Source organism: Rattus rattus, chromosome 4 (genome assembly GCF_011064425.1).
Source record: "Rattus rattus isolate New Zealand chromosome 4, Rrattus_CSIRO_v1, whole genome shotgun sequence".
Classification (NCBI taxonomy): domain Eukaryota; kingdom Metazoa; phylum Chordata; class Mammalia; order Rodentia; family Muridae; genus Rattus; species Rattus rattus.
Genome location: NC_046157.1, coordinates 93,411,161 through 93,427,751, shown reverse-complemented (window position 1 = coordinate 93,427,751; position 16,591 = coordinate 93,411,161). Strand labels below are relative to the sequence as shown.

At 43.7% G+C, this 16,591-nt stretch overlaps 1 protein-coding gene across 1 annotated transcript in view; it reads right to left on the bottom strand.

Annotated features, from left to right (window-relative positions):
- Nucleotides 1-3,361: 3,361 nt before the first annotated feature.
- Nucleotides 3,362-16,591, bottom strand: part of Adgrf4 (adhesion G protein-coupled receptor F4) — a 31,557-nt gene continuing 18,327 nt past the window's right edge. Inside the window, exons 5-10 of the mRNA XM_032899471.1 lie at nt 14,581-14,850; nt 11,757-13,139; nt 10,498-10,539; nt 9,991-10,050; nt 8,490-8,546; nt 3,362-4,060 (exon numbers count right to left, since the gene is read on the bottom strand). Of these exons, the coding sequence (XP_032755362.1) occupies nt 8,499-8,546; nt 9,991-10,050; nt 10,498-10,539; nt 11,757-13,139; nt 14,581-14,850 (1,803 nt within the window). The 3' untranslated portion in view covers nt 3,362-4,060; nt 8,490-8,498. The remainder of the gene's footprint in view (nt 4,061-8,489; nt 8,547-9,990; nt 10,051-10,497; nt 10,540-11,756; nt 13,140-14,580; nt 14,851-16,591) is intronic.

Genomic DNA, 16,591 nt, shown 5'->3' with positions numbered 1-16,591 from the left:
AAAAACAGAACAGGAAATTTGAAGTGTCAGATCCAAAAGAAACGAAGGGCAAATAGCTAACTGGTACTTTTTAGAATAGCACTCATGACCTGTCTCCTCTCAGCTCTCCTCACCCCACCCCTATACTAAACTTCTCCAGCCTGCGGGCTTCCTTTTCCCCGGTTCTTCATTCCTACACAACCCTGCCATTCTGCCCACACGCTCTCTCGGCCCCCTTTCTTTTGGTTCCCCTCTCTGGCTACCCCACCGCCACCTCCTCTCGTGGTCCGTTTTACTCTAGTAGCTGTGTTCAGCGAACTACTTTCTCTCCTTGCTCTGAACGATTCCAGACGCCCATAGCTGAACTCTCCTCCGTGTCTATAATAAAAACCTTTTCCTCAACCGTGCTTGACAGCACCTACCGAGGGGAAGGACATGGAGGCAAAGAGAGAAAGCCTATGGAATCAGGGTCTGGGAACGATGCCATATTCCGCAAAGGATATCAGCAAACTGTTTAGGGTGGAAGGGGGCGGGGTTTTAGAGAAAGATTGAGAAAGCTGAGAGTGTCATGCAAATGTCTTAGACTTTGACCACTATCAGAAAGAAAAAGAGATAGAGAAGGCAAAAAAGACAAGTTATGGGGTTGGGGATTTAACTCAGTGGTAGAGCGCTTGCCTAGCAAGCGCAAGGCCCTGGGTTCGGTCCCCAGCTCCGAAAAAAGGAAAAGAAAAAAAAAAAAAAAAAGACAAGTTATGCTTCTCTGAGTTTAGGGGGAGGGGAAGTGAGCGAGCTGAACGGCAGTAAATGGCGTCGTAGAAGATGGGCTTCTGGGAAGGATTAGTACAGATCTCATCAAAGGGATTCATTATCTTCCCCACCTATTTAGAATGTCGTTAGAGTAATCTTTAGGAGCAGACTCCTGGCCAGGTCAGGAGCAGATCAAAATGTCTTTCTCCACCAGGAGCATAGATTGCATTCTTTTGAACCCTGAGGAGGGGCAGTTAGAATGTTTTCTTTCTAGGGTTAGGAGAGAAGCAAAAGCCAATATCCAAAGACAGCCTCAAAAGAGAACCCAATTCTCAATGCCCCCAATGCTCCCAATCTCTGTCTAGACGGTTAATACAATCCCCACTTCCCCAGGCAATCTTGGTTTTTCCACAGTCTGCCACGTTCTCCACAACAAACAGGGCTCTCCACGTAGGCCAGGCTGTTCCATTCTTAGTCACCCACAAGTGATTGCTGAGTCTCACTTCCCTTCCTGAAGAGTTCGCATGTTCCTCCCTGTCTAAAACAAGCGCCAACCACATCTGTTCAAATCCTTTCCAGCCATTAGACCGAGGCTGGTGGCCCCTCTCTGGCTGCATTGTGCCCAGGCATCTCTGACCTCATCGGTTTCTTAGAGTGTTCTCTGGTGCACAGTACACCCCTTACAAGCAAGCAGCCACGCAGTGGCTCAACGTGGGCCCAGTTTCCCCTGTCTTGTTTTGTTTTGTTGTTGTTGTCGTTTTGTTTTGTTTCCTGGTTTTTGTTTGGTCACAAAACAAAGACTGATAAGAGATCGATGGCTTTAGAAACTCTGGAAAAAGAAAGAAGGATTTAAGAGTTTCAGAAGCATTCCCAGTGGTATTCAGCAACCATGGTGCTATTGTTTGTGGTGGTCCACCCTGACATAGGCTCAGTTTTGCTAAACCACTCTCAAAAACTAAAATTCGTTCTAGCTGGATGGATACTTCTGATTAATTTGAGTGTAATGTGAATTTTTCTTCATGAGGTTGTGTTAATTATCTAGACAGAGTTTTGTAGCCTTGGAAACTATAAGGAACACTGGGTAAATAGAAAACTACACATACATAAACAGAGCCATTGAGGAAAATATAAAGCACATACATAAATACACGCATACATATACATTATACATATACATGTATACACATATACCACCCAAATCATGCACATACATACATTCATACATATACCCACAAAATACAAATACAAACATGCATACACAGGTTTATCTATATACGTATGTACATTTACACATGCATAGTTATAGACACATATGCACAAATACCTATATACATATAATTCACACATACATATATACAGGAGAATACATACATGTACCTATACATAAACACACATATTCACATATACACATGCATATATATACTACGTACACACATACATACAAATACATATGCATACCCAAGTGCACACACATACTACATACACATATTTTTACATATACATACACATAGACACACATGTGTACATATATGTATATGACATACCTATTTTAAAATATACCTACACAAAGGCACACACATACATATGAACATATAATGTCCATATATATCTACACACACACACACAGTAAGTGCGGCCCCTTCTTTTGTTATAGATCTGGGGTTTGCTTTAGGGAGTGGCTGTTAAATGTCATTATTGTGAAGGAAGGTTATGGACATTGAAGGTCATTAGATAACAACAGAAATGAATGAGTAGTATGGCTTAGAGTGGGTGCTGAAATGAGTGATCTTCTAAATGATTAAAATTTGTGTGTGTGTGTGCGACTCTGTGTGTGTGTGTGCACACGTGACACACGTGTGTATGTTCATGTACACGCATGCTCTCATATGTGAAGGCCAGAGAACAACTTGTTAGAACTGGTTCTCTCTTACCCCATGTGAGGTCTGGGGACCAAATTCAGGTGGCCAAGTATGCACTGAGCTATCTCCCCAGCCTCCTTCAAGGAATATTTGAATAATACCAGAAAGTAATGATTTTTAATTTATCATACCATTTGGTTTGAATCCAATTTTTGTTTCTAAACCCAAAGTAAAGTTTGAGCCAATAGTTACTTTTGGGTCCAAAGATGCTCCCAAAATGGCACTGCTGGTGACAGTGTCCTATACCTCTCTTAAAGCCCCAGGTCAAACCCAATAAAGTGTATCTGCTCAAAGACCTTACTGACTGTCACATAAAATCTCGATTCTCCACCATTTTGCTCCTCTCTCTGACCTTGCGAGGGACATCCTTAGCAGTTTGATCCTCAATATCCTTTCTTTCTAACAAAGGAGTGGTCCATTGTAGATTCACTGTGCCTTTAAACACACTAAGTATTTTTGTTTTATGGGGAAAAAAAATGTCTCCCAAATGCCTCACGCTTAGGGCCATCTCTAGTTCTAACAATGGCATGAGTCTGAAGGTCAGTCCACGGGAATGTCATTTACCTAACCTTTGCCAGTTTGAACTTCGAGTGCACATGGCAGGACCATCTTCCCAAGACTTAGACCCTGAGCTGTGGCAACAAGGTTGCTGATATCCAAGAAGGTCGTGTTGTCATCAGAGAAGCCGGTCTTGAGAGACAACTCGCATGGCCAAGTTCAGGAAACTAAATGTATCATATTTTTATTTCTAAAATAACACCCCAGAACGTCTTTATTTACAGTTGTTTAAAAAGAAACAGTCATAAACACATAAATTGGAAGACCTGGAACAGCATCGTGTCTGTCTCACGAGTAAAGAAGCTAAGTCCCTACAAGCCAGGTGGGTTTACTCTAGGATTAAAATAGTAAGTGCACTGAACATCTGCCCATTGCTCATTCCCGATCTCTGGGAAACCTACCATGAACAAACAGCAAAGAAGATACAGGATCTCTCACATTTGACCACCAACGCCACCACTGACACCGAATCTAACCTGATACTCCGCCCCAAACCCCCAGGATCCCTTGGGCAGGGGCATGTCTGGATCCAGAGCCACAGAGAAGCCTGGGGGTGGGGGTTGCTCTGAAAGTGGACGACCCCACAAGCCGCCCACCAGCCATGGGCTAGCCAAGGAAACAGTACGATGATTTGCAACTGGATCGTGAAACTTGCTGAGGTAAACGAAAAGTCAGCCTTTCTGAGGTGAGAGGTTGCAGGTCAGTCTTTTTTAAAAGCCCGTTCATATCCACTTCCTGCATCGGCTAGTTTTCCAGCTTAGGGGCTGCTCTTGGTGGGAAGAGGATGTTACTTCATTCCAGGGACCTTTGTGCATCCTTCTCTCGGAGCCCTCTCCATCCCAGCAAGCAAGGCATGTCTGCAAAAATAAGCATCCAGGACAAGAAGGCCAGAACACCTGTTAGTGCAAAGAATGACTGCGACCATTTCTTGACAATTTAGTTTGAACCACACAATAGTCAAGGGCAGTGAGTGATTCTCAACCTGCCGGTAGAGACCCCCTTTAGAGCTGGACGACCCTTTCACAGGGGTCACTTAGATATCATGCACATTAAATAATTATATAGTTCATATCAGTAGCAAAATTACAGTTCTGAAATTTCAGTGCAATAATTTTATGATTGGGAGTCACCACAACATGTGAAATTGTATTAAAGGTCCGCAGCATTAGGAAGGTTGAAAAACCACTCTTCTAGAAGAATTATTTTCTTTATTCCTTACACCATCCTGGGAGGGATGCGCTATTATATCCTGATTTACAAAGGTGGAATTGCTTGAATACCACACAGTAGGAAGGCTGCTCCCTGACCTGTGTCATCCTGATTCCTGAATCCTAAAATGAGCTAAGAAACCCGCTCTGCTCTTCCGGGTTGGCAATTAAGTCTTCAGAATAACCCCAGTGCTCTGAATTTATGTTTATGTTGTTTTCTTCGATTGCTTGCTCAATAATCTTATTTCCATTATTGAATGAAACCTGTCTCCTTTTAAGTGCGCTGTCAAGGTTTTAACAAAGATACCCTGGAGGAAATCTCACTTAGGTCAAACGCCTTCTGTGTCCTAAGGCCTGCTTCAAGTGTGACCAGCAGAGGGCGCTATTCCGCTGCGCCCTCCATAAGAATGAGGTCCACCTGTTAGTCTTGCCCTGATGGGGTCTGTGGATCAGAACCCTGCCTGAAACAAAGCATCCAGGTTACCCATCTCTGTTCCCTCGCCGTGAGTCTCATGATAGAGCTCAGTTCTGTATTTAAACCCAATTTTTACCTGAGATGACGAGTAAAAAGAGCTTCCATGAAGTTGTGGGAGTCTATCCCATGCTGAATCCAGTCTTAATTCACTGACCACTGGAGCTCAGCTCACAGTTTAGTCTATAACCTTGCAAGTCCTTTGAGAGCTACAGTACTGCCTTTTCTGCATGGTTTCACCATGCTCCATTCTGGACTTCAAAATGTCAACTACTGTGACTTCCACATCCCTCTAGATCGATGCTTGCTTATTTGATCCCTAACTTTTTCTGCCATGGTGCCAACTACTCTTCCAGAGCCCTCCTGATACCATGCATGTCTAGGCGTAAATTCACAGGCCCCAATTACTGAGAAAATTCAATATGGACAAAGACACCTGCGGAGCATTCACCAGGAAAGATTCGAAACTCAGTTCGCCATCTACCTCATACGTTCAAAAATAGAACTGAAAAATCAAAGAACAATATAGAGTGGACCTCGTGGGCAGGTACACTCCCCAACCTCCCAGCCTTTCTCTAGTACAGATCTGAAATTTCCTGAACTCTGGCACAGTGCATTCCTTGTCTCATAGGCTGCCACTTTCTCACGACTAAGTAAGTGTACCCCAACAACTGGAGAAGGGGCCTCAACAACAGTCGTCCTCTCCAGAATGGCTGGAAAGTATTCCCAGATGTCTCCTCCTGTGGACAGGCTCTAAGAGGGTCACTGTCAACTGAGACCTTGCTAGAAAGGCCAGCTCTGATTTTCTATTAGGACAGATTAATTATATGTAATGGAGTTCGCTATGCCATTTTTCACCTGCATACAATATATTTTGGTCACATTCAACCATTCCCTTTTACTATCGTTTGACCCTCTCCTACGTCTTTTTGTTTATTGTTGGGCTTTTGTTCTTGAATTTGGGCTTCTTTGTTGTTTTGTTGTTTGTTTGAGACACAGTCTCACTATGTAGTGGTAACTAGACTGGAACTAACTCTGTAAACCAGGCTGGCCTTGAACTCCCAGAGATCTGACTTCCTCTGCCTCCTGAGTGCTGGGATCAAGGGCATGAGCCACCACACCTGACACCCCTCTTCCTCTCTGCTGATCGCTCCAACTAACGCTCCTTTCACCACTTCTCTTTTTCCGAGGTTCGTCTGAATTAGTGACAGGTTGCAAACCGTTCTACCACAGGTAAATCAAAGAATGACCAGAGTCAGTAAAAGTCAGCTTTTTAGATATTACATCCAAACAGAAGATTGAGAATTCAAGCACTGTTTGCCAGTCGTCTTACTTAGCTGTGCCCCGTTGTGACACAACCTAGGAGCAATCACCTGAGAAGAGCCTTAATTACCTAGATCAGATTGGCCTGTGGGCATCTCTGTGAGGCCTTGTTTTGATGGTTAATTGGTGTGAGAGTACTCAGCCCTTTGTGGACTGCACCATTCTGTAGGCAGAAGATCCTGAATGCTATAAGAGAGGAGAAAGCAAGCTGACAGCAAGCAAGCATCCATGTGTTTTCTCTCTCTGCTCTTGACTGTGTAATGATTCTTTAAGATCCTGTCTTGGCTTCCTAAAAAGAGTGAACGGTAACCTAACTCTGGAAACCTATAAACCACTTTCCCCTAAGCTGTGTCCTTATTGGTTTGCTTTATCACAGCAAGAATCTCTCTCTCTCTCTCTCTCTCTCTCTCTCTCTCTCTCTCTCTCTCTCCCTCTGTGTGTGTGTCTGTGAATCTGTCTCTGTCTCTCTGTCTCCGTGTCTCTCTTTGTGTCTCTCTCTATGTCTCTCTCTGTGTCTGTCTGTATCTCTGTCTCTCTGTCTCTCTCTGTCTGTCTGTGTCTCCATCTGTCTCTGTCTGTTTCTCTGTCTCTGTCTCTCTCTGTGTCTCTGTGTCTGTCTTTCTCTCTCTGTCTGTCTCTCTCTTTGTGTCTCTCTCTGTGTCTTCTCTCTGTCTCTCTGTCTCTCTCTCTGTGTGTCTCTGTCTGGCTCTCTGGCTCTCTCTGTCTGTCTGTGTCTCTGGCTCTGTCTGTCTCTGGCTCTGGCTCTCTGGCTCTCTCTGTCTGTCTGTATCTCTGTCTCTCTGTCTCTCTCTGTCTCTGTCTGTGTCTTCATCTTTCTCTGTCTCTCTCTGTGTCTCTGTGTCTGTCTCTGCGTGCCTCTCTCTCTCTCTCTCTCTCTCTCTCTCTCTCTCTCTCTCTCTCTCTCTCTCTCTCTCTCTGTCCTTTTCCCGGGACCTTATGCCAAAATCCTACACCAGCATGTCAAGTGTGTGGAATTTGTAGTGCAGGAAACTTTACAAGATTCTCTGGACTCTTGTTCAAAGTGGAGTAACTTTGCTCCCTCCACCAAACTGTTTCAAACCATTCCCTGGGCCATGCCTCAAAAAGGAAAAAAAAAGTAAAAGAAGTCAAGGCAAATGCCAGATGACGGAATAATGAGTCACACTCGGCTGTGTACGTGTGGAAGGGCCATGGAAACTTTTCCAAGACAAGGTCGGATACCACAGTGTTCATCCTGCACCTGCTGTAATTACTAGTGTCCCAGTTTCTGGCTGCTGCTTTGTAACTTAATCACCTCTTCAGGGTCGCCTAACATTTCTTTCCACCCAATTTTACCAGTGTAGAAAACGGTCTCAGGGGTCAACTGTGAATAAGAGGTAGTTGCCACATGTCCGCCCATACCTCTTAGGAATGATTCTTAGGCCCCACCTCACACGGGCGAAACGGGCCTGCCTGTTGTTTTGCGACTTTAATCAATCAATGCTTTGTGTCAGCTTTGGAGCTGCTGTAAGTGGCAAAATCAGTTCCCAAGAAGGAACTGTGCCATGCTTCAACAATGCACAGCCGTGAATATGGAGACTCACAGCTGCCCAGGCTGCAGAAAAGAAGCAACAGTAGTAGGCTCAGCTCTCAGTAAGACATCGACACCATCCTCTCTCAGTCTTGGGGAAGACTGTGGAAGAGTGGGTGAGGGTCTTCAAAATGTCATTCTCTAGGGTCTACACTAAACTCCACCAACTGCAATCATCGGCTCAGAGACCTGCACTTGGATAGGCCCTATCAACCATCAGTCATGGGAAGGGGAGGGATTCGTGATGCCCTACCCTTTGCCTCTGAACTACTGGCTATTAATAGATTCTGGGAGAGAGGGAATCATTGTCTTTAGTGACTGACATGGTCAGTATTCATTGCTCACATGTCCAGAACTGTCAAAGAACAGACTTAACTAGCAAGGAAAATAAGTGATTTTAAAGGGAATCAAAGTGTGAGAGCCTAGCAGATGGCTCAGTGCACTGTACCTCAGCACAAGTAAGGGCGCAGCATCTCTTCACCAAGGCCACAACAAGAGGTCTGGTCCTAGACACTCCACTGACACAGCTATCAGTTGTTTTCCATTTTCTTTTTTGCGCCGAACTACAGAGAAGAGTCTGGCTTCTGATAGATAGTCCTGCTATTCTGTTCCCTCTCATCCAGTCCCTGTAACCTGGAGTGGTCACCAGCATGCTCCCAAGAGGTTCAGTGACACATGCAAGTAAAGTTCCTACTGGAGTTTTCAATACTCACATTTTAGTCTCAGCGATTCAGTATTCTGGATCCATTGGCTGGACTCAATGATACCTTCTAAATGGAGCGAAAGTAACAGAGTTGACAATGGGTAGTGACATTGGCAAAAAAAAAAATCTATGGCTATTTATAGATCAATGTGCAAGCGGCCTAAAGATAATAGTGAGAAAATGAAACTGTAAAGAGGAATATCCAAATTGATACAGCCACAAAGGGTTGAATTGCTGTATTTCACTGAATGTGAGTGACCTCATTGTCTTCGCTTTGCTTTTTTAATAAAGACTAGTCAGTTAAGATGCCACCCATCTTGAAACTGATGGGCTGTGGTACTAAAGTCTGGCTTTAAAATAGTCATAGTCCTGAGAGACACAGCCAGAATACAGCAAACACAGAGGCGAATGCCAGCAGCAAACCACTGAACTGAGAACAGGACCCCCATTGAAGGAATCAGAGAAAGAACTGGAAGAGCTCCAAAGGGCTTGAGACCCCATATGAACAACAATGCCAAGCAACCAGAGCTTCCAGGGACTAAGCCACTACCCAAAGACTATATATGGACTGACCCTGGCTCCAACCTCATAGGTAGCAATGAATAGCCTAGTAAGAGCACCAGTGGAAGGGGAAGCCCTGGGTCCTGCTAAGACTGAACCCCAGTGAACTAGATTGTTGGGGGGGGCGGCAATGGGGAGGGTGGGGAGGGGAACACCCATAAAGAAGGGGAAGTGGTAAGGATTAGGAAGATGTTTGCCCGGAAACCGGGAAAGGGAATAACACTCAAAATGTAAATAAGAAATACTTAAGTTAATTAAATAAATAAATAAATAAATAAATAAATAAATAAATAAATAAAAATAAAATAGTCATAGATGGTGCTTCTCAATATATCCAGAGAGGCTATTCTCAAAGCTCTGAGGGATAATCTACTGGTTGAACAAGGAATTCTTAACAGATGTGGAAATTTTGGCACTCTACTTGTGGCCTGCAAAGACATAGTGCCCCCTTCAAAGTCTTTGTTACAGTCAGTAAGTGTGTTGTTATTCTGGTCCGAGGAAATGTGTTCTACTGGAAAGAGACCTAGATGTGGAGGATGGGCAGACTCTGGTTGGCATTCGTTCTGCTTCTAATGAGATGGATGGCATTGCGCGTGGATGGCATTGCACGCAAGTCACTAAATTCTCAGCTAAACCCCTCACCTGTAAAATGAGTAGGCTAAACCAAAATCTTATTTTTAACTCAACTCTCATTTCCCAGCTCCCACCTCTTATAAATCTCTGGGTACATCTCAGTGGTCCCATGTCATGCTACAATGTATGCGTGCAAATCCAAAATTCCCTCCGAAGGTAGCTTCTGCTGCCTTTCCATTTCAGTGCGATTCCTCACGTTTGTGAAATGAGAAGAGGGAGATTCATTTTGCTAAAAAATTCTGAGTGCTGGACTAGGGCATCCATCTTGGCGTGAGCAGAGACCCTGACCCTCCAGTGGCTACTAGAACGGACCTTACCTCTGCTGCCCTTGATTTCCCCTTCAGTGAAGATACCCTCATCCTCAGAGCATCCCTTATCTGAAAAGGAATGATGTGCAGTTAGTGGTCAATGGCATCCCAAAGAACAGACACATGGACCAGAACTCTGTGCCAAGCAACATGAGGTGACTCAGCACAGAACCCAGCCAGCAACCAGACAGACAAAAGTTGAAATGCGCTAACAGTGGTCCACAAGACCGTTTTCAAATTGTGGCCGTGGTTTCTGTTACTTTTACGAACATCTCTACTTCTCTGATCTCTTGGTCCTCTGCGAGCACAGAGAGTGTGGACTTCTTTTCTTTCTTCCTCATAGCTGATACCCTGAGCTGCGCTCACAAGCTCAGCAACCCTAGACTCACTCCAGTTAAAGTGATTTCACACACACACACACACACACACACACACACACACACACACACACGCCCTCCCGCTTGCCTCGGCCACACGGAATTGGAAGGAGCAATGAATGAAGAAAATTTAATTTACCTTGTGATCCATGATGGTACCAAACAGCAAGATGAAAAAGCCCTGTGGTAAATGCAACAGTACATGAGGTACAGCTTCTCAAATAGTATCCCAGTTTCATTGTAACCCTCCTCCCCCTACCCTTGCCCTTGCCGCAGCTAATTTGTGTGAGAGGTCATTGCTGTGTCTGTTTGCTTGCTTTAAAAGGTTGCTCTGTCCTGCCCGTCTGGTCTGACACAGTTTGGATCTGAACCCAAGCGCTTCACTGTTACATCAGTTGTATCAGTGAATAAAGATACTTTTGTGGGCTCAAACTTGGTTTTTGTAGTGGAGCATTTTCCACACTCTCAGACCCTACCAGAGAGAATGGAATCATTAGCTACCGGAATAACTTTCAGAGTGGGAAAACTAAGCATGATGAGTAGCTCGCACTTATAATCCCATCACTCAGGAGGCTGGGGCAAGAGAATCATTACGAGTTTAAGGGTAGCCTGGGCTAAAGAGTAAGATCTTTTCTCAATTTTTTTAAAATGAAACAGAGGGCCAGAGATATGGATCAGCAGTTCAGAGTGCTGGTTACTCTTGCAAAGGACTTGGGCACAGTTCCCACTGCCCACATAGCAGTTTCCAACCATAGGTAACTCTAATCCTGGGGATCTCATGCCCTCTTCTGGTCTTTTTGTGTACTGCGTAAATGCAGGCAAAATATCCATACACATAAAATAAAAAATAAAGGGAAAAAACTCTTTACTAATAGAACTATGAGGCATGCAGAGTATGCACATGATAGATAGATAGATAGATAGATAGATAGATAGATAGATAGATAGATAGATAGATAGATAGATAGATAGATAGATGCATGCATGCATACATATATAGATACATAGATAGATGATAGATAGATAGATAGATAGATACATAGATACATAGATAGATATATAGATACATAGATACATAGATAGATACAAAAATAGATACATAGATACATACATACATACATACATACATATATAGATATATAGATACATAGATAGATACATACATACAGAAATAGATAGATAGATAGATAGATAGATAGATAGATAGATAGATAGATAGATAGATAGATAGATGATAGATATTAAGTGGTGAAACATTACCAGTGCAAGTGGGAGAAACTATACTCAGACAGCCTGAAATATAGGAAGAATATTTGGTACCTTTTAATGATAATAAATCATAACCATCCTTTGATGTCTAGCCAGAAATACAAAGCAAATCCCCCTCCTAGTACTTACCTGGAAAGCATTGAGCAAGGCGAAGATTATGTGGAATACCAGGTGAGTGCCTTCTAGCAGGGTTGTTAGACCGAAACCCCAGGTCAGTCCCAGAAGTGGGGTGAGGATGGCAACATTTTTGCTGATTCTGAAAACGATGGCCATATCCTGAGATTTTGAACTGCCAATCAAGGGCCTCTGTGTGTTGATGGCAACTGTCAGAACCACAAGGAGATTCACAGCCACAATGGCCAAGGCTGGGATGGCAAAAGCAAAAAGGGCTTTGGTTTGGTTCCAATTAAGCCAGCAGGCATCTCGTCTGGTGTAGCCTTCCCCAGGCTCTGTAACACTGACCGTGATGACGGCGATCACAAGGGGACACCCGTAGCCAATGGCAAAGCCAATGGCCATCATACGAGACTTCATCATCCTGCGGAAAACGACCAGTATTCCATAGACTATGAGCAGGGCTTTGAAGAGCATCCAGAAGAACAGGGAGAGGAAGAAGAAGTGACAGAAAAACGTCACGGCCACACACCACTTGTGATCCTCCTGAGCATTCGCACTGAAGTTGGAGCCAATGATGAACCACACATTGGCGGTCAGGAGGGACACTGCAATGTTCACGATGCACACGTGGCGCATGTAGGATATCTCTGTCACAACCACCCGGGACCAGACGATGGCTTCGATGACCAGGCAGAGCACCAAGCTAAAGATGGAGACGCTGAGTCCGATGAAGGTGATACGGTTCAGAATCGTGTCCTTCACCGGCTTAGAAGACATGAGAATGGAGAAGGACATGACAGCTTTGTTGTGTCTGCACCGGCATTTCACTGTGCTGTTGATGTCTGACATCACTGTGCATGAGCTCTCGTCCCACTGCCTTTCCTCAGCATCCCAGCTGACGCACTGGCCGCTGGCGCTCTGGGATTTGTTGATTTTATCAAAGGTGAGTATGATTTCGTTCAGACCTTCTGGCAAAACCAGTGATAGGATCAGATCATTTATGGGCTTTTGGAAACTGCTATTTGGCTGGTGGACTTCTTTTAGAATGGCCCCCAAGGTTGGAAACGCTACGGCAATGGCTTGGGACGTATTGGACGACAGCTCCTGTAATGCTTGCCTGGGAATTTCGATCAGCACTAAGACGTCTTCTGTAGCATTGTACCTAGGTACGGAGAGACTCAGGCTGTTCTCTGAGGTACTGTGAGAGATACGGGAGCCTTTGGTCTGAATGAAGAGTTCATCTACAACGCTTTCAGATTTACCGTGGATTTGGAGTTTCTTGGCGAAAGAGTTCACTGAATCCAACAGATCTGAGCTGGCATTTTTGTTGGAAATGAAAGCCCAATTTGAAATGGCAGTGGGGCCAAGGATGTGGTTGGCCATTTTTCCATAGTTCTGCAATGGAAGCAAGCCTGTTAGTGAAAAAGGTCAATTTCTAAACTCTGAAACTTGGGCAGATCTCATTATTTCATCTTATTTGATACCTGCCTCTTTAAATTCGCTATTTACAGCAAATATGTTTCAGTCAGGCTAATGGAAGAAAATTAAAAGGCTATAAAGGATATGTTGTCCTAGTCAGTGTTATGTCAACCGGACACAAGGTAGAATCATCTGAAAGGAGGGCACCTCAATTGAAAACTGTTCCCGTAAATCCAGCTCTTAGTTAGTGATTTATATAGGAGGGCCTAGCCCATTGTGGGTGGGGCCATCCCTGGACTGGTGGTCCTAGGTCGTATAGGAAATAAGGCTGAGAAAGTCATGATGAACAAGCCAATAGGCGGCATCGCTTCATGGCCTCTGCATTAGTTCCTGACTCCAGGGTCCTACCCTGTTTCCATTCCTGTCCTGGCTTTCTTCAAACGATGGACTCTGATGTGGATGTGTAAGTCCAATAAACCCTTTCCTCCCCAAATTGATTTTTGATCATGGTATTTCATTACAGAAATAGAAATCCCAACGAGGGCAGCAGTTGAGGGCATCGTCTGCTCTTGCAGAGGTCCCAGGATCAGTACATATAATATATACATGCATATTATACATACATGTATATGAAACATATAAGATAGTGTATCATATATTATGTATACATACGTTCATCTCGTTGTTATTTTTGCATCTGAGAAAGATCTTCACAGTACAGAATGTAGAACTCGAGTATCATAAAATGTGAATGATTGTCTTAATGGAAGAAAGTGTCTGTGTATTTCATGATGAGTTTAAGAAATACTACATACATACCATATCTCTACATCCCTCCATTTAGTAATAAACTCTAATGCTCTCGAGTATTCTCAAGTCTCTGCGAAGCTGACCCGGATCATGCTGGAATAGCTCTCAACTAGGAGTGCTTTACTAACATACATGTACTTCGGGGTTTCATTCCTAATGCTGCAAAGACCAGATGGAGTAATGCATGTCTGAAATCCCAGTACAGGGAAGGTGGAAGCAGGAGGATCAGAAGTGCAAAGTCAGCCTCAGCTATAGAGGAAGTCTGAAGGTAACCTGGGCTACATGAGACCCTGTCTCAAAAATTGACACCAAAGGACCCATCCTAGGGGAACACAGTTAACTTTAAACACACAGCTTCTAACTACTGTAATGATAGACAACTCCCTTCTAAAAATGAAAGTCAAACAACGTGATCTCTAGGGTAGACCTGGTCTGTGGCCATTGCTCTGTATTCAAGTATCTTACATTCATAAGGAATGCTGAACAGAAATGTCTGCTGCTGTTGTTGTGGTTGTTGTACATTTTACCCTGAAATCCGAAACTGTTAAAAATTGATAATTTAAGAAAAGTCCTTTCTGTGTTTAGTGAGATCAATTTTTTTAAGTACCTTCATTTTCTTCCAAGTCACACTAGCATGCATTCCATAAGTTTGCAAGTCTGAAGAGATATTTTTTAATAACTCTACTACGAATGCGATATTTCCAGATGTAACTGCAGAGGATTTCACAGCATCGACAATGCAGAAGTAGTCCTCGGGGCAGTACTTTCGAATTCCTTCAGATACATTCCCAATATGAACTGGTGCCGTATTGCCAATTAAGTTCATGGGGAAAACAGAAGATGACGCCAAGGATAGGCCATTTGCAGGATGTGTGCGCTGTGTAAAAAATAAAATATTATAAACCAACATGCATTAGATGAAAGGAACTAAACAACACAACCCCCATGGGAAAAGCAGGTAGCCAAGGAGGAGGCCCTAAAAGGCATTCACTTGCTGGTAATAATTTAAGGCAGTCACAGAAGGCCTGGCTATCGCCGAAATTCCCAGAGCTCAGACTAGTGACCTAGTGACCCTCTTTAGAATTTGCTTTCAGAATAATGGTTTAAACTGAAGTGTGTGTGTGTGTGTATGTGTGTGTGGTGAGTGTGTGTGTGTGTATGTGTGTGTGGTGAGTGTGTGTGTGTGTGTGTGTGTATGTGTGCATGCTCATACTCTCGAACACATGCAAGTGTTATGTATATATGGACATGTTCATGTGTATGCAGGTCACAAGGTGAAGTTTGCCATCACGTATGTATGCACATACGGACATCAAGAGTCAACATCAGGTTTGTTCCTCAATCAACCCCACTTAATAAATTTTTAAGATTTATTTTATTTTTAATGATGTATACCTATGTACATTTTTGTGTGGGTAGGCACACATAAGTGCAGGTGCCTGGGGAGGCCAAAAGAGAACACGGGCTAGAGTCACAGGCAGTCATGGGCCTTCTGACCTGGGTGCTGGGAACCAAAACCTGGGCCTCGCTGAAAGGGTGGTGAGATTTCTTAACCTCTGAGTCGTCTCTCTAGCTCTTTGTTTTTTTAAGAAGAGGTCTCTCGATGAACCTGGAGCTCCTTTGTTTACTAGGCTGACTGAGAAGCAGACACAGATCTCCCCAGCACCTGAGTTACAGGTAAGGAGGGCATTTACAGAGGTGCTGGCTTCTGAAACTACACCCTCGTGGTTGCTGGCATGGTGAGTACTTTACCCACTGGCATGGGAAGCACTTTCTCCCCAGCCCTTTAAGACAAATTCTACAGAAGTCGGGGAAGGAAGATGCAGCTGGAATTTCGAAGGAATGTTGTTTGGGAAGGTTAGCTGTTCGAACACCACATACTAAAAAATTGCAATTTCTAAAAAAGAAAAAGGACATTTTTTTTCCAATTGTAAGGTAGTTGGCCATTTGCCTAAACTCCTTCAGAAAGTGACTTTGAATAAGCAAGTGCTTCCATTCCCTCATGCCTATCTCTGTAGTTACAGGGGCTTCCCCATGATTGCCTATGCTGTGAAAGCCATACTATCGGCAATCCTTTTATAAAGCCATCACTAAATACGAAGTGAGGAGATCCATCTCCTTCAGTGGGATAGGAGAGAAAGAGAGAAAACTGGGTGCAGAGGAGAAGAAGTATAAGTATATGAGATAAATTTTTATCCTAACTAAGAAAAGTAGGGGCCATTGAGTTCTTATTCCTTCTGCATTGTTTTAATTAAAGGATTGAAAGCATTAGAAAAGAAGCCATGTTTGATTTAATCCAAGACAGACATAGTTGACTAATTAACACAAAGGGCACATAAAGCTAAGCTGACAGTTCTGAGCCATCATGGGCAGGTAGTTTAAGAAACTGTTACTTGATTTGTTTAACCTCTCCTTTCCAAGGTTTGGCCACAATCTCATTTCCTGGCTGAACTTCTCACCCAAGGCTAGAACTGATTCTTTATGAGAGGAAGAGGAAGAATGTCAGGAGAGAGGTGAATACATCAGTGTGTAGGTAAGGGAAGACGCCATGGGCGCCACCAGATAGCTTTCTCCAAGTCCAAGCCTGAGATTTATTGCCATTCAGAACAGATAGAAAT